At 43.8% G+C, this 26,834-nt stretch overlaps 4 protein-coding genes across 5 annotated transcripts in view; 1 reads left to right on the top strand and 3 right to left on the bottom strand.

Moving 5' to 3' along the window:
• Positions 1-11,471, bottom strand: part of sgsm2 (small G protein signaling modulator 2) — a 64,675-nt gene extending 53,204 nt beyond the window's left edge. The window contains exon 1 of one of the 2 annotated variants that reach the window (XM_071471681.1): positions 11,197-11,471. In XM_071471681.1, the coding sequence (XP_071327782.1) occupies positions 11,197-11,256 (60 nt within the window). In that variant the 5' untranslated portion in view covers positions 11,257-11,471. The remainder of the gene's footprint in view (positions 1-11,196) is intronic. The other variant, XM_071471682.1, reaches the window with a different exon arrangement.
• A 2,323-nt stretch (positions 11,472-13,794) lies between these two features.
• Positions 13,795-18,689, bottom strand: tnfaip1 (tumor necrosis factor, alpha-induced protein 1 (endothelial)). The gene is made up of 7 exons (XM_071471847.1): positions 18,542-18,689; positions 17,183-17,523; positions 16,629-16,798; positions 16,175-16,258; positions 15,247-15,299; positions 14,924-15,119; positions 13,795-14,544 (listed from the first exon to the last, which is right to left on the bottom strand). The coding sequence occupies exons 2-7, from the start codon at positions 17,412-17,414 to the stop codon at positions 14,314-14,316; spliced, it is 966 nt and encodes a 321-aa protein (XP_071327948.1). The 5' UTR covers positions 17,415-17,523; positions 18,542-18,689; the 3' UTR covers positions 13,795-14,313.
• A 1,454-nt stretch (positions 18,690-20,143) lies between these two features.
• Positions 20,144-23,005, top strand: ift20 (intraflagellar transport 20 homolog (Chlamydomonas)). The gene is made up of 5 exons (XM_071471785.1): positions 20,144-20,300; positions 21,090-21,228; positions 21,334-21,419; positions 21,587-21,690; positions 22,208-23,005. The coding sequence occupies exons 2-5, from the start codon at positions 21,102-21,104 to the stop codon at positions 22,287-22,289; spliced, it is 399 nt and encodes a 132-aa protein (XP_071327886.1). The 5' UTR covers positions 20,144-20,300; positions 21,090-21,101; the 3' UTR covers positions 22,290-23,005.
• An 840-nt stretch (positions 23,006-23,845) lies between these two features.
• On the bottom strand, positions 23,846-26,586 carry lyrm9 (LYR motif containing 9). The gene is made up of 4 exons (XM_071471786.1): positions 26,450-26,586; positions 25,550-25,696; positions 24,220-24,312; positions 23,846-24,140 (listed from the first exon to the last, which is right to left on the bottom strand). The coding sequence occupies exons 2-4, from the start codon at positions 25,673-25,675 to the stop codon at positions 24,123-24,125; spliced, it is 237 nt and encodes a 78-aa protein (XP_071327887.1). The 5' UTR covers positions 25,676-25,696; positions 26,450-26,586; the 3' UTR covers positions 23,846-24,122.
• Between the last annotated feature and the right edge of the window lie 248 nt (positions 26,587-26,834).

Here is a 26,834-nt window from a genome sequence, read left to right as displayed (position 1 = left end):
CGACGCCCACACTGTTCCACTGACAAGTGATTTCTGGGAAGTGCAGTTCAGAGACACCACAGCAATTAGCACTTTGCACCAGAGACACAGAGAAAATGTGCCCCCCCCACCCCCACCGCCCCCACCCCCCACCCCCCTCGCTTAAATGAACACGATACTGATGGGTTTGATATTTTCGGATCCTGGCGACTAATAGGATTTCAAATGGAAATGTTTCATGCTGGAGGGGAAGCCACGTCCTCAGAGCCACAGGAAGTCGTGTGAACAAGAACACAGCAAATGTGGTGTCAGTGCCAGCTGAGGCGTTTCTGCCTGATGGAGGCTTTAAAGGAAAAGTGTCCGAACTGGACAGAGGTCGTCCTCTGGGGAGTATGAATATTTACAGACGGTTGTAGTGGTGATTTTGTCAGTGGGTGTAGAGAAAACCAAAGGCTGAAGGGTCGAAGCTGAGGATTATTTCCCAGGATTATCTCACTGTTTTCAACCAGGATTTATCATCAGAAATGTTTGATTTTAAACCAGAATTGGGATGAATTCATCATAAATGATGTTTTTTCCAAATTTTTGCTGTTGTTCTTTCACGTTAGACTCAAGTGTCAACACTCAACTCTTAAAAGCTGCAGTTCCTCTAACGACCACTAGAGTCTGGCTCCAGCAGTGAGTCAGTCCCACAGACTCCCATGTTCAAATGTCCAACTTTACAGCAGAAAGAAACATGTTTACAGTCTGGTACAGAAACTGTTCTGCTCTCTAGAGATCATTTCCTCCTTCATGACGACTGTACAGCTGAATTTATACAACTCACCTGTTCACATTTTATTAAAGGTTAAAGTGATGGAGGATTGAGGGCGTGGCCTCTTTGAGTGACACTTGGGTGAGTATCTCAGCTCCACCCCTTTGACTGTTTTTGGATTAGCTGGGAGTTCGGGGCGGAGTCAGATGTTGCTAAGCCTGTGATGGTGGAGCAGCTCAGTCTGAGCTTCAGGAACCTGATGGTTCCTGTCCAACATGAGGTTATTATTGTGTGCAGCGGCTGGAGGAGGTTTGTAATGTACAGACATTTAGTTTGGGTGGTTTGAGGCACAGCAGCCTGCTCTGCTGCTGAGTCCGACCCTCACTTCACTGCTTTGCTAACTTTGCACTGAAGCTCAACATGTGACAAGTAACAGTTTGACCTGCTGCTCAGTGGCAGCACCTGAAACATAAAATACAATGATATCAGTATATTAACAACCCACTGCAGTTGCATTTTGAGGCTGGACTCAGACAAGTGAGACAGTCTCAGACCATCTCCCCCAAACACCTGCACCACTGACGTCCAATTAATGTCATGGCCTCCTGCTGTTATCTGCTGTGTCTCGGTGAGTTCGTGTGGTGTTCGCTTGTCTAAGTTCACTCTCTCTGTAGAATTAATTGTCGTCAGTAATTAATGCGGGACCTGTCTGACACCTCTGCCTTGTTTGGGTGTAATTGATAAACAGGAAGAATTTAATTGCTCGGCTGCATGATAATGAAGCTCACACTACAGCATCACTCAGACTTCCTCCCTGTGTTGTGGAGGTGTGGGAGCTTGTGGAGCTGTCAGCAACTTTACCTGAGGTTTTTGTGAGGGGGCGGGGCTAAATCAATGGCCAATCTCATGACAAATACAGACAACTGCTGTCATAAGTAATACAATGTTGGGCTTTTCTTTGTCGTTCAGTCAGTCACTGATTTTGTGACAAGAATCAACAAAACCTCCACCACAGGTTTTTTACTGAGGAGCTATAATCACAATCCTGAAGGACTGTGAAGATCCAGGCTGCAACAACACAACTTTCTCAGTGTTTTACACAGAAGTCTCAGACATTCAGACTTCCCTTCACTCAGGCTCCGTCCACTCTCCTCGGCCTGGTGAGACATGGGAGTCCTCAGCGTTAAAGTCACATGTTTCATATGGCTGACCATTCACTTCAGCCTCCTCCATCCAATAACAGCAGGAGCAGATACACTTCTGTCTTCATTAGACCAGGAACTCACTGCTGCTTGGCGGCAGCAGAACATCTTGGTTTTCATTTTGGCGCCCGTGTTAACGGTTCGAGCTGTGACGGCTGTGTCAGGATGTGGGTCCACACTAGTGATGGTTTACTGTGATAGAAACAAAACCACTTCACTTTAAAACACATGAGCTGAACGATGGAGGAACATTCATGGTTCTCTGGAGTTCTTCTGTACTAAAGAACTCAATGAACCATATCAGGTCTGTGTGAGGTTAAAGGTCACTGTCTCTCTCTCAGCTGTAAACCTGTACTGTAGGAGAATGTAATGTAATGTAGGAGACACCATGAAATGTAAAATTTATCAATAAATCTCACAATAAAACCACAGACACGGTGTCTCCTTGTTGCACTTATCCAGTTGAACCAGTCCCATTAGCCCCATACATGTGGTCAAACTGGCTTTTTACCATTCCTGCCTTAACAAACACAGGATCTACCAGGAAACATCAGAGCATTTAAAGGTTACAGAGCCTCACAGTGATTACAAACAGTAAATTTTTTTTTTAAAGATATTTTTTGCCTTTATTGACAGGACAGTAGAGAATGATAGGAAAGGGACAGAGAGAGGGGGAATGACACGCAGGAAAGAGTCGGGGTGGTCGGGAATCGAACCGGCGCTCAGCTGCTAAGAGCTTCCGCTCATGTGGTACGCGCCCTAACCACTCCACCATCAGGCCGCCTACAAACAGTACATTTAACCAAACGACCACACACCCATCAGTGATCAATGCTTCACTCTTAATTGATCTGATTGAATTTAAAATCAATACAGCAAGACCAACCTCCAACAATTACAGAGGTTTGATTTATGGAAGATGTCCACACTGAATGGAAAGTGGTCTCAGTATAAACAGGTCAGGATCTCGTACTACACGTCTGCTGGACGTCACGCCTCCTTCAGAGACTCTGACTGACCTCAGCCCGCACACAGATCCACAGATTTACCCACAGCTGCAGCTCCACCCGCTGAATCAGAGTCAGGTGATACACGGCGGTCGGTCCGAGGGTCAATACCTTCACCCGGTCTGAGAGTCTGAATCGATTGTGGGGGAATGAACCAGTTTAATTGGTGCAGGCTGTCAGCGCTGATGGTTTACAATTTGACTCCTCAACGCATCATGAAGAATAATAAAAGGTTCTGTAAACTATAAAACATCAGCAAACAACTATTTTCTGTGCAAAGACACAGTGGAGTCATGGCATCCTGAGCAGAAAATGAAGCCACACCCCCTCTGTGTGTGTTGTAGTCTGAGGCCACAGGCCCCGCCCACAGGTGAATTTTCTCCACTGAAGAAGAAACCACGTTTTCCTCTAAAAAGGCTCTGACAAAGAAAGAGATGAGACCAGAGCACAGGAGGACTGGACACAGGGTTTACTGGATTAAATCCCGGTCTGCATGAAGTGTTTACCTGCTCCATCAGTGTCTGTACTGGCTCTGTCAGCTCCATCAGTGTCATTCGTGCCTCCGGTCCCAGTGGATCAGTCCAAGACTGAATCTCTCTCCCAGTCCGACTGTGGATCCAGTCCTGGTCTGTCTGTACTGAGGTGGAGAACCTACGAGCTGCTAAAGTCCAGCTGGACTCAGACCTGGTTTTCTTCTCCTCCATGTGTCAGAGACTTGATGCTACACAATGTTAATGCCTGTTTTTATTAGTGACAGCTACAGTAGCGTGATAACGTTGCCGAATTTACTCACTCTACATCTGGATGTGTCATTAGAAGTCTGTAGTTTTAATTATTCAAACGTTTTAGGCCCAATCTGGAGAAGAAAATCTCCCTGAACAGAATCAGAGTCCCACACTTCTGAAGATCTAAAGTCTCCGCTGACCGAGCAGGTTAGAGAATCCACAGATTTAACACAACTTCATACGTGAAAAAAAGCTAAATAAAATCTTTTGTGGCTGCAGTGGGAGAAAATGTGATAATTTCCTCAGGTAATGTCACTTCAGTCAGTGATCCTGCTTTTTTATCAACATATAGTTTATACTGTAATTATCATGCGGGAAAACCTTTCACTACAGCGTCTGACTCACAACTCAGGGTCGGAGATGTTGGGAACCACAGACAACAAACTGGTGGCAGAAATGCACAACCAGTGGCAGTTACATCAAAATAAAATCCAACATCAGCACTGATCAATCAATTCAGCTGAAAGGAGCCGCACACTGTTCCTCTGCATGTGGTTCCACCTGGTAACTACATGAACAAATACATGAGCAAGAGAAGTTAACTTAGGCTGTTTATCTGGTTAACACGGAGGGTTCTGCCAACATGGGGGTCAACGCAGCAGAGAAGTGAGCTTCCCTGAACCAGCATCACACACTCATATGTTTGACCAAACCGTCGGCAGTCGCATTGCATTGTGGGTAATGCAGGTGCCAGATTTTGTCAAAGAAGGCAGAATTTTTGAACTGTCCATCAGGAGCCAAACAGAGACCATCTGAATGGACGTCTGACTGCTTGTGACAACATTAACAGAAATGGTTTGGTATGGTTGTTCGGGTGGTCGGGTGGTTGGGCAGTTGGGTGGTCGGGTTAGTTGCAGGTAAAGCTAGGATAAGAACAAACAGGATGCAAACAGAAAAACTTTCAGCGTCGCAGCAGAGTCTCCACTGCTGCAGACGGACAATAACACAGCAGAGAGCTGCAGAACAAACACATCGACTTAACCAGCGAGGTTAAGTCTTTCACTTCATTATTTTCGTAAGATGCTTCCAAGTTAATAAGTTCAGTGAGGAGAGAAATGAATAACTACATTAATGAGGTGGGCAGCAGAGTCTTGGCTCCATCGATGGGAAGTATCTTGTGGCCCGGAAAGATAAAGGACTCTTTCCGACACCCGGCACAAAGAACAACACCAGTGGCTTTTCTACTCTCAGACCGACACAGTTGTCATTTTCCCGTCCAGCAGCCATGTTGTTTAAACAACAAATACACTCGCGCCTGTCTGAGCACCCTTGGGCGAGTCGCTCTAATAATGAGGTGTGGTCAGGGCCATTGTTGGCGCTTTGCTCGCTTGAGACAGTGGAAAGTGAACGACCAACAAAAACCTGGTCTGAAGTCAGTGCTGCAGTATTTCACTGTTATTTTAAGGACATGTTATCAAGAGAGTGATGTGACTACATAGGCAGACGCACAGAGCACATACACAATGAACCGAAAACGTATTTACACTTGTCAACATATAACATAAAATATGTCTAACGCTGTGATTTGTGCTGTTGCTTCTTTGCAGAGCTGTGATCAGTGCACGGACTCACTCAGTCCTTCCTTCCCCCTCAGGACGCACAAAGCTGCTGCGTTTGTGACAGGACTGGACTCAGTGGACTCACTGGTCAGGACTGGGATCACTGGGAAAATACTGTGCACACTTAAACTGATATATTTTTTTAGGTGGGTATTTTTAAGTGGCTAAAATACTTTTCTTTTATTCCCGTCCACAGCTCTACATCACTCTGCTCCTGCTGCTTCTCTAAACTGGGAGCTCAAGTCTACTCACACAACCACACTTTAAACAATCCTAACTGTTCCTTAAATTTAATCATGAACTCATAGTTAATTATATATTTTTTCAATTTTAACCTGAATTTCCTATTTTCCTCTTTATCTGCTGCCAGTGACGTTTACCTGGATCTGAAGGATCAGTGAAACTACAAACTACAATGTGTGCGGATGTGTTACCATGTAGTCCCTGTGTGTGTGTGTGTGTGTGTGTGTGTGTGTGTGTGTGTGTGTGTGTGTGTGTGTGTGTGTGTGTGTGTGTGTGTGTGTGTGTGTGTGTGTGTGTGTGTGTGTGTGTGTGTGTGTGTGTGTACCATTCATTTTGGGAGATGTGGACACAAGTAGTTTTGGTTTAGGTTGTTTTCAGTTCTGTAAACAGCGACACTCCATGATGCTTCAGGCCGGGGAAACATGTTGACAGACACTTTAACCGTTCATCCTGGAGAAAACCAAACATCTGGTTCCTGGGATGAGAGTGAAAGAACTGGATATAGTTGGAGTGTGTCAGACGACTGAGTGGAGCTCGCTAACTTTGACACGTTTCTGAGAATCTTGAGCCTAATGGTTTCTGGGAGGAGCAGAGAGGAGCTCATTAGCCAACTGTCAGTTACATAAGGATGTATTTGCTTTTCCCCTCATCTCACGACTGGGGCAAACAACAGAACATTAGCAGCGTGGAGGGCAGTTCTTCTGACGCTAATAGGATCTACACTCTCACTGGGGGGAAAATGCAGCAAAAATGGGAAACAGAGGAAATGTGCAACAGACTGTTCACTAATGCAGGTTTTTTAGTATCATGCAGATTCTAGTCAGAGCAGAGAGCTAATCTTACCTGAGGGGAGAGAGTTCATCTGCAAGCTCAGAGAAAAGTGCACGAGTGTGTCTGTTTGTGACAATAGATAATAAAGAACATTAAAGCCTCTAACGTGCTGAAGATTTGTCTGCACATCTTTAACTTGCTGTTTCCACTGCAACAAAATTCAACCAGACACAATTCTTATTTAGTTCACAGTCAGTACCCACACATTTCACTGTGGTGGAAGGTGACAGCTTGTTAACTAGCTACCCAAGGGCTCACGATTACATCATACTTTACAATTATTTCCACTATTGATTAATCAGATTATTTTTTCAAAGGTAGATGTCCATGTGTTTGTGATTATAAAGCAGGTCTAGGTTCTATATTAATACTGTGAAAGTATCAAAGCCTCAGTCCACAGAGAAATGTACACAGCCTGTATTCAGAAACTGAGCCTTAAAACCAGCCGTCAGGACTTCTGGAACTTTGTGATGTCACAACAAAGCAGTCACCGCCCTCAGCCACGCCCCAAGCCCCGCCCACCTGGACCCACCATCCAACCTTGCAGGATTTGGTTACTCTGAGTGTTTACCTGAAATCTGCTGTATTTTTATTGGATCACTCAGAAAACAGTCAGCCAATCAGAGGAGAGGCTCAGATCCTCTCTTCTGATTGGCTGACTGACCTGTTGTGACCATTTGTCATTGAAAATATCTAAAAATTTGTAATGTCTTGTTTTGTACAACTACAGATCCAGAACCTGAGGAGGTTCAGTAACGGTGACGACAGGAAAATCACGAGCGAGAAGCTGGAACTTCAGAATGTACGAAATGATTAAAAACAATCAGTTATCACAACAATCAGTCACGCAACTAACTGACTAATGAAGCTTGAGTTCAATCAGGAAGATCTATATGCCTCATATATGTAATCAGCTGACTTCAGGTGTTATCGGTAACCAATCAATTTTTGCCACAGTCTCAACCAGCCAATCACATTCTTCTGCTCGTCCTCATCACATCCAGGTCCGTTCTGACATCACAATGGGGTCGAAAGACCTTTTGCACAGGACAGTAAAAGTTTACTGGTTGACTCAGAATGAAGTCTCTCCCGATCAAACTTCTTTCAGCCTGATCTCAAACATATGAAACCTGTGGTTCTTCAGGTCCAGGATCACCACTCATCACGATGACAGTTAAGGTGGAGATATGTGAGTGAGTGGGTGTGTGGTGGAGTTTTCCTGTGGTTCCCTCAGTGTGCGAAGCTGCAGTGTGGCTCCATCTTGATCCACTGCTGTCAGGTGACACAGTCATGAAGATGATCAGTCACACCTTAGTGCGGTGGGTGGGTGAGGAGAGCGGCTGCAGTGATGCAGTGCTGAGTTAGTGGTGTTATCCTCAGTCCGTCTTTACTTGTCTTGTGCGCACTTGTTGGTCACAGGTATCACGACCCTGTCATCATTTTCTCTCCTTAAAGGTGCAATATGCTGTGTCCCATCAAGTTCTCCACTTTCCCTCCATGAAAATGCAAAATTAACATTTAACCTCAGAGTAGAAAATATCAGCGTTGTGTAAAGAGTTTGGCCTTTCTCGCTCTTGGAGCAGCAGTCGTGAAATACGACTGTGTGGCAGGGGATTCAGTCTGGGAGGAGGAGTCAGTCTGAGGGGGAAGTTACCGACACTCTGCTGCATAATGACAGAATATTTCTTCAGGGAGGAGGAAACTTAACGCTGTTTACCTGAGAGTTGCAATATGGCCGCCAAGGCAGTTCACAGTAGTAAACAAAGGAAATTAGTATTAGAAAAATGGGAGCTGATGACAGCAGCTTCCAGCCCCTGGTCCTGATGCTGACAGGTCCAGAACAGATTTACTGAGTCTTTCTGCCTCTCAGACCAGCTGTACTGTGGTTGTCTTGGGTGTCTGAAGAAAACAGTCTGATTATAACTCCTTAAATAACAAGGAGAAATATATTTGATAAAAACTTTTATATATGAGACAATAGATTTAACAGGACCCACTCAAACCTGGTATCAGTCTGCACCGTGTGTGGTCAAGATGTGAAACTGAGGATGTAGTTGAAAGCTGTTGTGTAACAACTGTTAACAGCCACTGTAACTAAATGTTTCTTGGTCATGTAATACTCTAATTAACATACTCATGACAGCACTGCGCTGCTCATCGACCTCTGGGTCCATGGACGCCCAAATCAGATCCAGCCTCTGATGCTGCCCTCAGAGAGATTTCTGGGTCTGAACTCAGTCATTCAATGGAGAAATCCCACAAACCCAGAACCTTCTTGCCGTGAGGCGTCAAAGCACCACTGTACCGCCCCAGTTATAGTGCACTGAAGTCAAAATAGACTGTTAAAGACCACTTTCATATCTTTAAAACTAAAACAGCTTTACTCTCATGCTCTCTAAGCTCATTTGTACACTTTAATTTGTGTTTGTTGCCTGCTGCAGGTTTGTCTATAAAAATGCATACGACAGCTGCAGCATTTCCTCCTCTCGTACTTCCCGTGCTTGTCTTTAGATTGCTGCTGTAACCGCCTCTAAACACAGCATCTGTGTGCACATCACACAAACAAAGGGATCCTGATGGCAGCAGGCCCTTTTTGTTTCGGTACAAGAGACCACCTGCCTCTCTGCTGTGATATTAATCGCCAACTGATGCAATTTAACTTCTTCAGGAGCTGCTAAAGCTTTCAGTTGCCAAGCAATGCTGAGATAGCTGAGTGCCACCTAAAGAGACAGGGAGCTTTAAACCAGGAGCCACAGGGCTTTGTTCAGACCAGCAGTGACGAGCATCTCATGGATGAACTGTCACTAAAGCTTTGATACAAGACAAGAAGAAAACATTGTAACACATACCATAACTAAAATATAGTAACATAACATTTATATTCAACTAAATAACTTAAAAGCCAAAGCTGTGGAGACAAAACCTCCGTTTCAAACTCGTTTCAACATGAACAAACAGGAAACATGAAGAATTTATTCTAGAACGAGCAGACGTGTGCTGAAGACGCCGCTCGGAGCATCAACACAGCTTCCAGTGACCCAGGAAATCTAATGTTCCTCCTTATTTCCCTGATGGTCAGTGTTTAGAAACCCCCCCCCCTCTATTTTCAGCCTCAGACACTGTGACGACTCAATTATTTAAGACCCAAACCTGGGGGGGACTGTGGGGGTGGTCATAGGAGGACAGGAAAGTGTTTAGCCCAGATATTCACACTGAAGGTTCTCGACAACAAAATGTGCTGAAACTGAAACGACAGAAACACAAAGACGTTTTCCTTCAGGTTGCTTTTGAGAGTCCAACAAAGTCCGGATCTCACCAGAAACTTTGGGGCTTTTGGAAACAACTCAAAAACCCTGACGAACTGTAGAACACGAGTCTGTGCTGAGACATTTTTTCCATCATCGCAGACTTTTATACTTGTGGGCGTTTTGAGTTGGACTCGTCTCGGTCTGATGGATGTTCAGACTTGGACTCGTCTCGGTCTCGGGGCTGCTTTGACAGGCGATACTTGGTGTTGTGCTGTTGGCTTTGACTTTGACTCGGCCCCCTCATGGACTCAGTCTTGACTTGGACTCATCACTGACTTGACTCATTGCCATGACCCTGGTGAACCATCAGAGTTACCTCTGTGCCAACACGTTGCCTGTGTGCGAGCAGTTTGTACGAACTTTACAAACGGCTCCAGAAACCAAACTGCAGGTGCATCTGAAGAGACAGCGAAGTTATTCACAAGAGAAGAAAGAGCCGGAAACCAGAGCTGAAGGCCCAGGTGTCACAGGTGGACCAACAGGTGGATCACTGACGGACACAACGGAACTCACAGTAATGCTACAGTGAAGTACACTCGCAGTATTATTGTGTGTTGTATTGTTGTTCCTCCATCAAACTTCGAATCACTTTACTGAGGCACCAGCTTTGGTAAATGGATCTGATCAATCGATTATTTGTCATCAAACATGAAATGTTGACAACTGAGAACTAATGATTCTTCATTGAGTGAAGACGATGCCTGTCGCTGACACAGCTCCGAGACACCGATTACAAATGTTGTGTTTTTCTTCTGGATATTTTTAGCGTGACCTTTCCTGTTAAATGATGGAAACTACAAGCTCACAGTTACACTCACTCAGACTGAAGTACAGGCGGCGGGCCACACCTCGCCACATCCACTGTCACAATCAGCTGCTTCTGATTTACCCTGACATGTCTCTGCAGGAGAAGCTCAGTGGTTGTAGCTTTGAGTGGAGGCAGAGTGAGGACTACAGCGGGAGCGGGTGGAGGTTAGAGGAGTAATGATTTACTCCTCGGTGGAGGATGTGAGACGTTCATCACCGGGAACAAAAAGCCTGTGGCGCTGTGTGAGCTGTGGATGTTGAGAAGAGGCTCTGCTGCAACACGTCAGACTCAGGGTTTAGTAACACAGGCTTCGTGATGAACAGGAGACGGATTTTATAAAATGCACATGAGATGATGCAAAATGCATTTCAGGTAAAAACTGAATTAACACTTTGATATTGTATTGAAGGTAAATTTTAAATAAATCTCAGCAGCACATTTAAAAGACTCATCACAGATGAGATTTAACTCCACATCAGAATCTTGTAGTGATTTTTTTTTTTACCTGAAGCAAATAAGGAAAATGATGCTACATTACAAAGATAAAAGCAGCTGCAGTTCAGCTGGTTTATTCAGCACCAGTTTGTTCAACTGTAAAAATCAGTGCAACACAAATATTAACACAAGTCCGAACTGACTGTGGTGATGAGGTGAATCATGCCCGAGACAAACAGTGAAGCTGTGGATGTGGAGCTCTGCGGGCCGACAAACAGCGCCTACCTCCCGCTTCACGGTCCATAACAATTTCTCCTTGTGCTCCTCCTCCGTGCAGCCCTCCATGTCTCCGTCCGCCGTGTGCCCGACGCAGGTGCGTGTCTCCGGCTCTCAGTCCGCTCTCCCCGGCCTCTCGGAACCTCGGTGCTTTTTATTCCTCGCTTCCTTCTTCCTCCGCTCGGCCGGACTGACGCAGCCGAGCGGCCTGGAGACGACGTCAGAGGATCCGCCTTCCTCTCACTGATCAATGGAGGAGGAAACAAAACAGGCTCCAGCATCCAGCCCCGCCCCAACCTGCGGCCCGCAGCCGCCCACCCCCCAGCACAACCTGTGGAGCCCGCAGGTTATTTATAGCCGCCTCTTCTTTCCCTCCCCGGGCGGGCAAGCTGCGTGACAGGCGGACTGATGAGAGTGTGTGTGTGTTGGGGGGGGGGGGGGGTTATTCTTGAATGCACAGATCGTAATGAGCTCATTAAAATGTATTAAATGATTTCATTCACACGCTGGTCACAGAAGCTCCAACACAGAGACTGCAGCGGGTCAGACAGACGCTAAATACAGTCTGAAGCCCCCGGTGGTCACAGCTGATGCCGGCTGGCCTGCTGCAAAATAAATGATGTCACAGCGACGTCAGACAGAATAACCTCTGCTGGAGCCCGCGCCATGACACCACCTGCTGTGCCTCCATGTGGCCTGAGGCTGCACCTGCACCGGACCCCTGCACCTGTACCCTGATCCTGATCCTGATCCTGATCCTGATCCTGCACCTGCACCTGCACCTGATCCTGACCCTGCACCTGCACCCGTACCTGCACCCGTACCTGTACCCGTACCTTACCCTGATCCTGACCCTGCACCTTACCCTGATCCTGACCTTTACCCTGCACTGGACCCTGCACCTGACCCTGCACCGGACCCTGCACCCACACCTGCACCTGACCCTGACCCTGCACCTGTACCCTGAACCTGATCCTGACCCTTACCCTGCACCGGACCCTGCACCCACACCTGATCCTGCACCTGACCCTGACCCTGCACCTGCACCCTGATCCTGCACCTGATCCTGATCCTGACCCTGACCCTGACCCTGACCCTGTACCCACACCTGCACCTGTACCCTTATCCTGCACCTGATCCTGATCCTGACCCTGACCCTGCACCTGTACCTGTACCTGATCCTGACCCTGCACCCATCAGGGGCAGCTCAGCTGGTGTTTCTGATGAACTCCACTTATTTTTTTAATTCCTCCAGCATCACCTCAAGAAGCTGTTTACCTGAGACTGGAGACAAAATCAAAGTCAAATGAGCTGAACCTGGACTTCCTGATTTCTGTGCGTAGAGCAGAGGTCTCACCTCAGTGTGACCCTCCTGACCCGGTCAACCAAAGTGATTTCACCTCCCTGTTTTATTTTAATATATTTCGCAAGTTTTTCACAATAAAAGTTAAGTCTGATAAATGAATTAATAGTAATTTGGTGCTGTAAAAATATATTTTGTCTGCTTCCCTTTAATCATCAACCATCAGATCTCCCAGTTTGGCCACAAAAAAATCTGAACTCAAGGTCCACTTACTAGCTTTTCCCCTGGAGTTGTTATGCATCTTGTAACTGAGCAAAGGCATCACAGAGACAGCGGCTGCAGCTGAAGCAAAAAAAAGCTGGTAAATGAAACTGACTCATTTTTTTTGTCTGATGTAAATATTATAGTTCATTCATATTTTTTCTTTTGCTTTTTTAGACCAAACTACAGTTTTTGAATTTAATGTTTGAACTGTTGTTCTCTGGCAGACAGACAGTTTCTTCCCCGAGGACATTGGTACAGTGGCCCCGAGAGCTCAACACACTGCAACTTAGCAAAACACATGTAAACAGACAAAACACAAAAAAATTCAGAAAATCCTCATCAATATGACACATTTGCTGCAAATACTCACAACACAAGAGAAGTGTTTCCAGGGGAAACAAAAGTGATGAACCAGGCACAGACACACTTGCATGGAAGTATTATAATACATCCACGTGCTCTTGTTCAATAGTTTCAACTTCAAAAGTCTCAAAGCATTGAACAACAGGTGTGTCCTCACCAGTCCCAGTTCACGGCCTGATGGGAGACGGCAGATTACTGCTGACTTCTTCATTAAAATGAGGCCAGTTGGTTTGATTGCACTGAAAACTGATTCGCTGGTTGCTCTTCTGTTGTGTTTCTGACAGAGCAGCAGCTGAGTGAGCATCGCTCAGAGCCATTTGTTCTCCTGAAGTTTCAGCTGTAGATGATCTAACTATTCCTTCCTACTGGGGCCGAACAATGAGTCACAGTATTATTGAAATCGTTATGTGGCCAAGTGCAATATCCACATCACAGGAGCTGATGAAGGTAAAACAGACCATGAATGTGTTGTGGTGCTATAGAGACGAATACAGATCATATTCTACAGATGTAAGGGAACAAAAAAAACATTAATTTCATTATCAGTGAAAATCAAATGTAAAAATTGTCATTTTAACTGTGCATCTCGTATCACAGTCACAATATCTGCAATATGATTGAATTTTTTCCTACTGTTCAGTCCTACTTTCTACTAAAACTGAGCACCAGACAAATAGTTGAACAACAACAACTTTTATCTTCACAGCTGGAAAAAGGCATTATGGTGAAACTGCATTAAAAAGATTCTAGTAAAACTAAAACAAGTTCATCTTTGGCAAACAAAAGGTTGTTATAAATGCATATATGAAAAATAAAATCCATAAATATGAAACCGGCCAAGTGTAAGTGCTATGATTGGAACAGTATTTCATCTAAGAAGAAATAGTGCATATTAGTGATTTTTCCTCCATTACTAATCTAAATGTCCTTAAAAACATAGACTTCTCTACATATCTGAAGCAGCTGCTCTGGATCCTCTGATAATAATTATTAAGTGATGATGGACAGAGCAGACAACGCCACAGGAAGATGATGTTATTTCATCAAGGTAATAATCTGGACTTCTTTCAGATAGTGGTGGGGTCACTGGAATAATAAAAAATGTAGAAACATCTGAGCATCAACAGTCTCCGTGTTTCAATGTTCATCATTAATGTGAAAAGCTAACATCAGTCCAGAGGTTTGGGGTTTCAGTCTCAGTGTCCCAGGGGCCGGTCGTCGTACGTGCTGTACCTCTTGACGTGGATTCGACGGACGCGCTCGCGAAGCTCAGCCCCCCCGGGCCCCTCCTCCTCCTCGCTGTGAGAGCCGCAGTTGTTATAACTTCGCCGAGTGGCCTCCAGCAGGGAGTTGTCGGGCAGCGGCATCGTCTCGTACAGCAAAGTGTTCAGGGTCTCCTCGTAGATCCGAGCCTCAGGAAACTCCACCTGAGACACAAAGAGACACATACTGAGTCTGCACTGTGAAGAAATGATGCTGCTGAACTTTAGCTGCTGCTTCACCAGTACATCCTTAAACACACAGTGTGAGGCTGAAATACCAGTAACAGTGCCAGTATGTGTCAGGTGACTTGTTACTGGAGAGTCTGACTCACTTTTTCCTGAACCCTGAATATCATCATCCCGGCAGCCACGTTAACCAACTGATGGGATGTCACGAGGCTTCGTGTCAGTTTCAGGTTTAGTCAGAATAAAACTATTCCTGAAGTCTTTGTTATACACATGCCCAAGAAATCTGAATCTACATGAGGAAAAGTTTTCAATAAGCCTTCTCAAAATCATAAACTGTGACTTTGTATGTCCTCACCTTGGTCTGTTTCTTCTCCGTGGCGTAGACGATGGAGGTGCAGCACACCTCGGCCAGTTTGCGGCTCTGACCATAGAAGGACCAGCAGCAGATCTCGTCTCCGATCACGTCTTTGATGAAGAGGACGCGGCCGTTGAAGCTGAGAGACAGACGGTCGAATAGCTCGATGTTCTTCAGCAGGTTGTCGTCAGAGTTACTGTGTACACACGAGCAAAGTGATGTGATGAAGAAGTTCTTCATCGTTTACTCTGTGGCTCCTCAGACTTTATCAGCTCAAAAACAAAAAGTCTTTATTAATGATGGAAGCAGGAAGACTCTCTCACCTGGTGTAGGAGTACTTGTTGTTGCTTCTGTTGTACACCAGCTTCACCACAGGCTAACAGAGAAACAACAGATTAAATATCAGAATTTTACTGCTTTAATATCTAAATGTGACAAATATGAATTTAAGCAGGCGTCATCCACGTGCATGAGTCTACAGCTGTGTCCCGACTCAGAGGTCTCATCCTTCTGAGGCTGCAGGTAAACACTGACTGTGTCACAGTGACTAAACTGTCCCATTCACTGCGCGCCGATAATGAAAGTAAACAGCACAGACAGTGTTGTGTTTCAGCTCAGTTCAACAGTAACATTACAACTGTTAAAACCAAGGCCCTTAAAACCTTGCCTTAAGTTTTTGTGATAAAAAGTTATGTGTTGTCAAGGTTGCTATGCAACAGGAGCCGTCCATTGCGATGGTAAAGGTGGAAACAGCTTTCATCCTGGTGTACGACGGCTACAAAGGACCACACCTTCGTAGAGCACGTCCTCTGAAGGACGTGGCCCCTGAATTGGGACACAGCTTATGACGAGAAGGAGAAAATGAATGTGCCTTTAAATATTTACAGTGTTCAGGCCCCTTCACTGTTCACACTTTTTTATTATGATGTAGATTTAATTATAATTTTTGATGGTAAAAATGTTTTATCCATTTAAGATTAAATCTGCAACACAATAAAGTGTGTGAACAGTGAAGGCATCTGAAAACTTTCTGCAGCCACTTTGCATTCACATGGAAAAATAAGCAAATGTCATCTTTAACAGCTGCTAGATGAAATTTATCTTTTAATTATGAAGAACAAATTCCCAGAAAAGACTGATCACAGGGGCAGTTGATTCCTGATTTTTCACACAGCTGCCGTTAAAAAGTTCAAAAACACTTTGTACAATATTTTCATAATGATCCAGCTCCAGCAGCTGCTCCGTGTTCACCTTGGTAGAAGACTGGATGAGCCGCTCCTCTTCCTTACTGGAGGTGACCACAGGTATAACACACAGGGGCTGCTCTTTATTGCCCTGTCAATCACAGATCAATAGACACTGGAAGTTAACAGCATCATGGGTAGTTACACGGTGTCTAGATGGAATATTTTTAAATGTGTCACATTTAGAGACTATAAACACATTTTAACCATTATTCTGTTTTAGAACTTTATGAACACAGTGTGGATCCATCAGTGACGCAGGTTTAAACCAGTCACCTTTACACTTCAACACAGGCTCACAGGTATGTCACACTGAGACAAGACAAGATTTTGTGTTATTTTGAGGTAAATATAACCAATCCCCACAGCTCTGCTGCTGATACACTAAATGTCCAGAGAGGGCTTCGTACTGCGTTCTCCTTTCCCCACATTTCAAATATCAGTGAGTGTGTGTGACTGACCTGCAGGCTGTTTTGACAAAGCTCTACCAGGCCATGGATGAGGTAGTACTTTGCCTCAGCCAGCAGCTCCAGGACAGCTTGCCGGCCTTTGGGTAAGGCGACTGTGCCGTCACGCAGGTAGCACAGGATGGTGCCAAAGTGTTTCCCACTGCGATCAATCAGGATCCAACCTGAACAGAAACAAAACACCATGTTAAGAATATGAGCATCTGTTTCCTCTAAGTCACTGGCACAGGGTCCTGTGCCATCAGACAGGTCATGACACTGCACTGATGTGAGACTTTTACTGGTCTCATTACAGTAAAATGACCTCATTCATTTCAGGCCAGTTGTGATCATGACGAGCAGGTGTGGTTATTAAGACCTTTAAAGTTCACAGTAACAGCTGGTACGACAACTTTTTATTATCTAATCTGCTGTATCACCATTAAAATTTTAATACTAGAGTCAGTGATGACGTCGACAGATTTGTGTTGTGGAAAGATAAAAGCACAACATGATTTTAGTTACTATATACAGAACAGTCGACTTGTGTCTGTAGTTCAGTGGCTTACCTTCTTTATCAGTGAACACCTCCTTCTTTCCGCTGAACATGGCCTTCAGCATGGAGTTCTGCCTGGTCAGTATTTGCAGTGTGGTGTAAAACAGGGTCCCGCCAACATTAAGCCGGACATACTTGTTGCCCAGGCCGACCGCTCCTCGGTAACTGCAGGTCTTGGTCTTGGGACAGGCCAGAGGAGGGGCTGGGGAGGTGTGATGCTGGGGCAGGCAGCCGTCTCCGGACATGACCTTTTGGAGGTAGATGACCACCCTGCAGACGGAGGTCCGGAGCTCCCCCGCCGTGGTGACAGCTACTGACGAGGCCGCCACAACCTCTTACTGCTACAGATCATTCCTGACAAAAAACACACAAACACAGAGCCGTGAGCGGGAGCTGAAGATTCACTGTGGAGCTACACAGGGGAGGTCAGTGTTGATTAAGACAGTTTAACTGGTAGAGCAGGACAGTCAGTGGTAAAGACATATCAGAGCAGAGAGGAAACCATCTACCCTACTATTTTCTATTCCTCAGTTTCCCTTCACATTAAATTGAATGTGGCTGAGAAGGAAACTAAAGAGGGAAGGAAAGGACACATCTCAATGAGTAAAAGGGTAAACTGTGAAAATCTACACCAGCAGGCAGTTTACTGATCTTAACTCAAATTAGCAGCGGCTTTCAAACCTGCACTAGATTCTGGTGTTGGTCCCAATTAAAGTGGAGCCATAGCTCAGTTTAACAGAAGTTAAACGTTACAGTTAACGTTGAGTTTAACAACGTTACAACCTTAACTAGCTAATAAACACTGGCGGTTTAACTTCAACAGCTGCCTGTCAGTCGATGAATGTTGTCTGGTTAGCTTGTTTTAACGTTAAACTACACGACAGAGTCTCTACACAGACATTTGTGAGCAACAGCATTAGCTAAACGAACTTATTAGCATGTGAACTTTATGTCACTTGGTAACGGCTAACTTAGCTAATTAACTATTAGCAAAATAGCTTGAACCCGTCTTGTGTGTATTTCGCCTCTCAACGCTTCACTGGAACAAAATATTACCGTGAAGCTCCATTAGTTCGTGTCTCTCTCCGTCACCGCTACTTCCTACGTAGGTGGGTTTGCTAATGTTAGCTAAAGTTGAGTAGAGTGGCCAAACTTTCAATACGATAAACCGAGACAAAGTAGACACAACTATAAGATAAACATGTATTAAAAATATCGATTGTGTTTTCGCTTCATACACATCGAGTTAGTTCCTGCCTAGAATATCATTTAGTGAAGGCTTTAAGTTTTACAAATGTGTGTTGCCAGATTTTTCAATGGAGTTCCTGACGCTATCGCCCTGTGAACAACAGCTACCGCGGGCATCACTTACCGCCCTCTCCGCGCTGTCTTCCCCTGTCCTCAGGAAACCGAACTCCGTGCGGCCAATTAATCTCTCCTCTCTCGTTTAGCCACAATCATGACAAGATGTGAGATGATGATGAAAAGTTAAACTCTCTCCGCGTCCTTCTTCTTCTTCTTCTCTTAAGGGCACGTCTGGAAGCAGACTGCCGCCCCCTACAGTCCGGAGGGCGCATTGCCAGTCGCTTCCGCCCTGACCTGTGACGTCAGCTATTTTCAGCTCCCACCTGATCCCACCATTGGCTGGAGGTGTGACATATCCATGTAGGCCACATTCCTTCTCATTTTGGATGCTTAGATAATTATGTGTTACTTTACAAATGCAGCCAATAAAGGGCATGGGAGGGTTGTTTGCAATATTATTTGTTAAGAATGAAATTTGAAACTTAAGTGCCATCCTGGTGTTCCTGCAGTCTGCAGTCTCCACTGGAGGCAGTCGGGTGAGTGGGGCCCATGAGTGATTCATGCTCTTCTATCAAAGGAACATGTAAATGGAATAGAGCTGGAGCCATAATGTGGTTTACTGTGTGTGCTCAGGATATAAGTCTGATCCAAGAAGCAGGTTACTGAGATATTTTTTATTTTAATTTCATTTCATTTATCTATTTATTTTAAGGGAAAGATTAAAGTAACACTGTGGTACATGTGGTACAAACCGGTTTACAGCGGGTTCCTGCTCTGCAGCACAGGAAGAAAGAATCATGTTACAATTAAAACAGAAACAACACAACAGTTTAAAACATAGACATAAAATTGTTTTATAAAGGTCAATGCTCTAATATTTTCCAGATTTTAGTGTATGTATGAAAAATGCTCCCTGGCCTCTTATAAACCAGCCCTGGAATAAGTGCATGTGAAGCTGATCTAGTGATGCCTTCTTGTGTCGTGTCCTGGAAGTACAGCAGTGCTGGGGTGGAGATTTTGTTTTGGATCTGAAAGTAAAGTATGATAGCTCTGTTATTCGTGTAGTTTTGAAAAGTTAAGGCGTTAGAATGTGCAGTAATATTTGATTATGTGAATAAGGTTTTTGATTTATTATCTCATAAGTATAAACTAGTATCTCATGAATTTGACTTTAATAAATAATAATTTTGATTTAATATCTCATACATAATTACTCTCCTAGCCGTCATTAAGTAAAGGTGTATCTTTTCCGCTTTAATTTCAATGTATAGGCCCCTCCTTCCGTTTTAATTTCAAAATAAAAGTCCCTCAAACTAAATTGATAGCAATCTCTGACGTTTTAGAGAATTAAATTACAACACATTTAATTTAATGTTTGATACTGTTCTGGTGGAAATGATCAAGGAGACTCCATCACAAAACTAGATCCCTACCCTCACCCCCTAACACCTAAACCTAACCTAACCTGAAGCCTCGACCTGTGATCACACTGTGACTCACAAAGATCAGAGCACGCACACACACACGCACACACACACACACACAGACACACACACACACACACACGCACACACACACACACACAGACACACAGACACACACACACGCACACACACACACACACACACGCACACACACACACGCACACACACACACACACACACAGACACACACACACGCACACACACGCGCGCGCACACACACGCGCGCACGCACGGCGCCTGGTTTCCAAGGGGAGGGGGGGGGCTGTGTCCGGTGTCGTTGCTCTGCCACATAGACACACAACACAGCAGCATCGGCGTTGACGGTTGTAGCAGGTGAAACAGGTAAAATGCACCTTTTCTGTCCTGGCCGCAGCTGGATACGGTTTAATGTGACTGTCTGAGGAGTGCGATCAGCCCTAACCGTGTTTTTAAGACGGAAGATTAGCTTTAGCGAGCAGGCTAGCGAAATGTAGCTAACTAGCTGAGTTAATTTAACTATTTTTAGCAATAAAGCTAAAGCTATTATGAACACAATTAGGTGAGGTTATATTGGGGAGAATAGCTTTAAACTACCTGAACCCATTTATTTGATTCTGTTTCCACCTTTGTAGATTAACAGTATCATTAAATGTTGTGAAGTTACCGTTAAGTCGTGTTAACTCATTTGCACACGTTCAATCTTATGCTAACGCTAACGCTAACATCAACCTGACGTTAGCATTTTACACAAAGGTGCAGTTAATAAAGTTTTATTATTCAAAACGAGTCACTGGCTGGTCCTGCTGCCATATGGTGCTCTCTCACTGAAACTCAACGACATGTTTATTCTGCAGCAGCAAACATGTCCTCTGGTAACACAACTGACACACACACACACAGTGAACAGAACAGATACCGTCACTGTGTGATAGCTGGATAACAAGACACCTGTCAGCATAAGAGACGTTATCAAGCTGTCGATCCTGTTGATTGTCAGTCATGTCTTACTGTGTCTGGGACATTTAATCTTGTAAAGCAGGGCTGTCCACTGCAAAGACTGAAGTGAAAACTATTGCATTTCAAATGTAAATGTTCTCACTTGTCTCTGATGTTCATTTCTTCATCCCTCATTTTTTGTGTCCTTTGTGGCAGGGGCCTGTGGCCATGGCTAAAGACCCGTTAGCAGAGGCAGGCTTTTATTTTGACGAACTCAACAAGCTAAGGGTCCTGGAGCCTGATGTCAGCCAGAAGACCTCAGAGCTTAAGGAGGAGTGTAAAGAATTTGTGGACAGTAAGCACTTAAGATCCTGTCAAATCTATTTGGTCATCACTGCCCCCCCACACCTCAAATATCAACAGGAGGTACTGGTGTATGAATTACTGTTACTTTTTACAGAAATTGGCCAGTTTCAGAAGATAGTCGGAGGTCTCATTGAGCTGGTTGATGAACTGGCAAAGGAAGCAGAGACAGAAAAGATGAAGGTAAGTTTTGACAGTTAAAGCTGCTTTTCACTGGTTGTCGCAGAAGTTGACTTCTTTATATGGCTGAGCTTTGAAGCACCTGGAATTCAGTTTCAGGTGTACTGTACAGTATATCCTTCAATTAGCTCATGAGAACAAGTAGTGTTCACTCTGTGCTTCTCCTTCAGGCAATAGGAGCCAGAAACCTGCTGAAGTCGGTGGCAAAGCAGCGGGAGGCTCAGCAGCAGCAGCTTCAGGCTCTCATCACAGAGAAAAAGATGCAACTTGAGAGGTAACTGTGTTTTGGTCATAGTGGTCGTGGTCAAGAACAGATTATGGTTTTCAGTCCATTTAAGCCTGAATAAATGTTGTTCAGCAGGTCAAACTAAGTCTGTTTTCAGGTTGTTTGTCAGGATTGTAGTAAGCTCCTGTATGTGAGGGGTCATTCAAAAAAAAAATAAAAAAATAAAAAAGCACCCAAACAGGGTTATAGGTTGGTGTGATGTCTCCTACTGTCACACGAACCAGTCTGCTGCTAGTTATTTCATCATGTTAAAGCCACTGACCCAAACTGGGAGAGAAGTTGAAGTCAGCTAAAAGTAACAATTACATGGTTGAAACAGTCAGATAAAAGGATAAGCAATATACAACTCTCTGAAATGCTAAGCTGAAAGTAACATTAAAAAATGCACGTTTTAACTAAAAAATAACAGATAAGCAGTTGAAATCTTAAGGGAAAGATAATGAATGATTTGTTGAACATATTATCTGTAATGAGTTACAATCAGTTTTCTGTTTCTTTTTCTCAGGTATCGTATCGAGTACGAAGCGTTGTCCAAAGTGGAGTCTGAGCAGAACGAGTTCATCGACCAGTTTATCCTGCAGAAGTGAGGCTGTGACCGTGAGACTGCTGCGATGGCGTTTCCAGAGTGCCTGTCCTGTTTTCTCTGGGGGACACCCACTTCAGAGGATTACTCTGCTGCACCCTCTTTTTCTGAAGCAATTCCAAAGCTCCAACACTTTCAAACTTGTCTCTACAGCTTCGTCCGGCTTGAGCGTGTGAAGTAACGGCCAGCTGCTCGCTGTGGTCGTCCCCACTCTGCCCAGCAGGTGTGAGGATTTACAGTGTTGTAAGCTTGAATATACCTGGGACATTAAGTTTTGTTCACACCAAATATCTCAACCTCTCAGACCAACATTAAAGAAGATGGAGCTATTTATACAAAGGAATATTATTTATACTATTTATACTGAAGAATGACTGTATATCTAGTTTTATTACTTTTTGTATCAATTGAAATACTGCATGTGCATGTGTTTGTAAATACATTTGGTTTTAAATGATAAGAGAAAAAGCATTAACATCTTGATTTGATCATCTGTTATGTTTGACTTTATTCTTTTGGTACAACCAGTCAGTGAGCACAATACACAAGGAGCAGTCTCCTCTGTCTGTCTGTTGTGTCTCCTTGTCTTTCATGCATTAATTAGAAGACAAATTGTTATACTTGAATAGATACTGTAAATTGCACAAAAAAATGTCTCATCTGTTGCTGCACATTTTTACATTGTGCAATTATGTTTGAATAAAAATGACTTTATCCATAGATTTTGTTCAGTGGTTCACAGGCTCTTAGCAAGAGTCATGGACCTAAAACTAAATGTGAAGTGTTTCAGAGGAGCAGTTATTAACATTTCTATAATGATAATAATATTTGAATAGCACGTTTCTTAAAAAGGTGCTTCAAAAAAGGATAAAAACAAATAAAACAATTTCATAAAATGAAATAGAAATTCACAGAGATGAAGGCTTTTTGAAAAAGGATTTAACTAAATCTAACCTCAGCAGGTAGGTCGTCATCAAAAGTTGGTGCAAAAGCACGACAGCCTTAAGTCACCAATCAGGTTCTGAGAACAACCAGCAGGCCACTATCAGCTGATCTGAGATGGCACAGCCTGGTTACGTAAAGCTTTGAAAGTCAATATAAGATTTTTAAATCATAAAAACAAACAGGAAGCCAATGCAGGGAGAGCAGAACTGGTGTTAAATGTTCACCTTGTCTCGAACCAGTGATTATCCAACAGCAGCATTTTGGACCAGCTGAAGACAACATAGTAAAGTCTGAGTAACAGGAATCCAGCCCTGAAGAAATAAAGGCACGAAATCAACTGAAATTGGTAGAAGCAGGACTGTGTTTCATCATAATTTCCTTCAACTGCTTCAGAGTCGGTAAAACTAAGAGTCTGGACACTGACTTATTCTCTCTGCACCTAAATCAACTCCATCATGTAAAAATTCTGGAAACACAGGTATCAGCTCATCTTTGGGTCAACCTCCAAAACTCCCTGGATCCTACATTTCCCATAATGCAACATGATAGCATGGTTTTTATTCCTGTAAGTAGTGACTTTAACTCAAGCGAACACTGTGAATAAGACAACTGAGCAACAATTACCGAGAATTACTTTATTAAAAAAAGAAACTGTACATAACCAACACACTTCAGCCTCAACAGTATTTACACTTTAATATTCTATTGAATTGAGCAGTGACTTTATACTTGTTCCTTCTCCACTGTTGTTCACCCACATTGTGTCCATGATCTCCGTCACTGACAAAACTGAGAACAAACATAGTAACAGCAGAGAAACTGGAGACACAGAGGCAGACACAGTGTGTCCACAGCTGTGAACCGTGTCAGCTCTGCAGTGGACTTATGCACCTCACTTCTTCTTGGTATACTGTGAATCAAAAAGAAAATTAAAAGTGCAGTGTATTTATGTGTCCTAACATAATATTAAAAAAGGCCTTCGTCCTTACTTTATCTAGAATCCAGTCAGCGTCTGCTATTGCTCTTTGGATTATCATTTGTATCCTCTCTGGGTCGTCTTCATCTGAGTGACTGTTGTAACCCTGGAAACAGAAAGTAAAACATCAGAGGGGTGTTTCATGAAGCCAAGTTTACTTTGAAAAGCCTGGTTTGAATGAACCAAACTAAATGTTTTATAAAGTTAACTCAGAAAATGAATCAGCAACTATCAAACCTCCTCTGGTTCCAGCTTTTCCACTGTGGGGATTTGTTGCTTTTCTCCACTTTAATGGAATATTTTGAGGGTTTGGACTGTGAGTCACCACCAGAATAATTTACAATAAAACAAAATAATCCTAAATCAAAGCCCCATATGTAATTTATTACAACTCTTTTCATAGATTTGCCAAATAATAACATCATACTCAGAGCCTGTTGCTGAGATCAGGGAATGCAGCAGCAGAAAACTGAGGGAAATGGACAAATTATAAGCCATTTATTTAACACTGTAAACACCCATTACAGTTTAGATCAATTTCCTGGTTGAACTTTGACCTACTGCTGTTGTTCTGTTTACACAGCAGATGTGCAGACATTGTTCCCAGATCTCAGCAATGACTTCAGAGAGTACAATGAGATGGACCACAAAACTAAACTGAAAAACTAGACCGAAGTCATAAGTAAAACTTTCCTTTGTGGATACTTAAAGATTAAGTCTCATTAGGCCACTGATGTGTTTGTGGCAGATCAACTGTCTGGTGCAGCAGAACATGTAAATATATACTGAAAATGAATTTACTGACTGAGACACCTGAAAATGATGTGTTAAAATGATTCCTTGACTAGGACAGCAGGTGGCAGCAGCCACTGCTCTAGTGTCCAGGTCAGAGGCAATGGTAGACACACTGTCAGGTCTCCAGAGTATATGGCTGGGTGTGAGCAGAAACTGAAACATGGTGTTAAGCTGTGAACACAGAGAACATGCAAACTGCACAGAGAGAGACAGATTCAAACCAAGGATCTTCATGCTACAAGAAGACAATATTAACCACAGACACGTCTGACTGCAGGACTGATTTTACAACATATTAGACTGTTTGAGACCAAACTACTCTACAGATTAAGAAATATCCAGCATCTCTGCATTATCTCATCGTCCACAAACTGTCATTGTCAGTGGGAAACATGCAGGTAGATAAACAGAATATATCATTAGCAGTTCAGTCCTTTCTGAGGGTTTGGAAATTAATAAATCAAGTGAAAGATTCTACATAATATAATGTCTGAGATCACTAAAGAAACATTTTGCCTGTTAATCATCGGTGCATATAAAGGTGTCACCTGTCTTATGGCGTGTCGATAGTGATGCTGCATTGCTGTGGTGGGTAAATGCCTGCAGCACCTGAGGAGATATCGGTAGAGCTGCACTGGTGTCTGGATCAACTCGGCTCCAGCTAAAGGTGGCATCCCTTCCTCCTTTGAAGTCAACTGACGAAAGCTGTTCAGGTTAGTCTCAATATTAACCCAACAAATGTGAATTCAGATGTTATAGCTTTGTATTTACATTCACACATAAATCAAGTGAAGAGATGCTTTAGTGGGTGTCACAGGCTCACAGGGATTAATTCAGCTTCACACAGTTGTGTTTATCAGGCCCCTGCTGGGTGTGCACAGGCAGCTTTTAGCTAACACATGAACAACATAACGGCTTTAACTGTGATAACATGTCAGTGATGAGGATCTCACAGCTTATTTGGACCTTCTTCAAGAAAAGAAACCAGTTCACAAGGGCTGAACTAATACAGAGAACCAGTGAACCCAGAACAAACATGCAGTTTGTTACGCTGCCTGTCAAAGCTCCGTTAGTCACCAAAACCCAAAATTAAGTTTTATAAAAATCTGTTTCACAAGCTGCGGCGTTTTCTGTCTTTATCATAAGGTGACCTACACCAGCTAATGTAGCTACATTAGCTACTGAAGCTACATTAGCTTCTTAAGCTTCATTAGCTACTGAAACTACATTAGCTTCATTAGCTATTGAAGCTACATTAACTACTGAAGGTTCATTAACTACTTAAACTAATGAAGCTTAAGTAGCTAATGAAGCTTCATTAGCTACATTAGCTAACTAGACGTAAATATAGCGTAGATAAAACGTAGCTAACAGCTAACAGAGCTGTCGCTTCCACATCACAATAAGAACACGGTCACTACTAAAACCAACAATAATGTTCAGCTCACAGTGGCTGTGAACTGTAGCGACAACTGTCACTGGGTCCCCGGCATCTGAAGAGCCTCCTTGGAGCCACAGCATCGAACCGGAACCACCACCCGGATGTTTCCGCCTCCTCTTCTTCTTCTGTGGTTTAATGAGGCACTGTAACCAGGAGCCCTGTGGCCTCCTCTTCTTCTTCTGTGGTGTAATGAGGCACTGTAACAGGAGCCCTGTGGCGTCCTCCTCTTCTTCTGTGGTGTAATGAGGCACTGTAACAGGAGCCCTGTGGCCTCCTCTTCTTCTTCTGTGGTGTAATGAGGCACCGTAACAGGAGCCCTGTGGCCTCTTCTTCTTCTGTGGTGTAATGAGGCACCGTAACAGGAGCCCTGTGGCCTCCTCTTCTTCTTCTGT

Source organism: Trachinotus anak, unplaced genomic scaffold (assembly GCF_046630095.1).
Source record: "Trachinotus anak isolate AG129_WGS33_773 ecotype Australia unplaced genomic scaffold, CSIRO_AGI_Tana_v1 ptg000034l, whole genome shotgun sequence".
NCBI lineage: Eukaryota > Metazoa > Chordata > Actinopteri > Carangiformes > Carangidae > Trachinotus > Trachinotus anak.
This window is presented reverse-complemented; position numbering and strand designations above follow the sequence as displayed.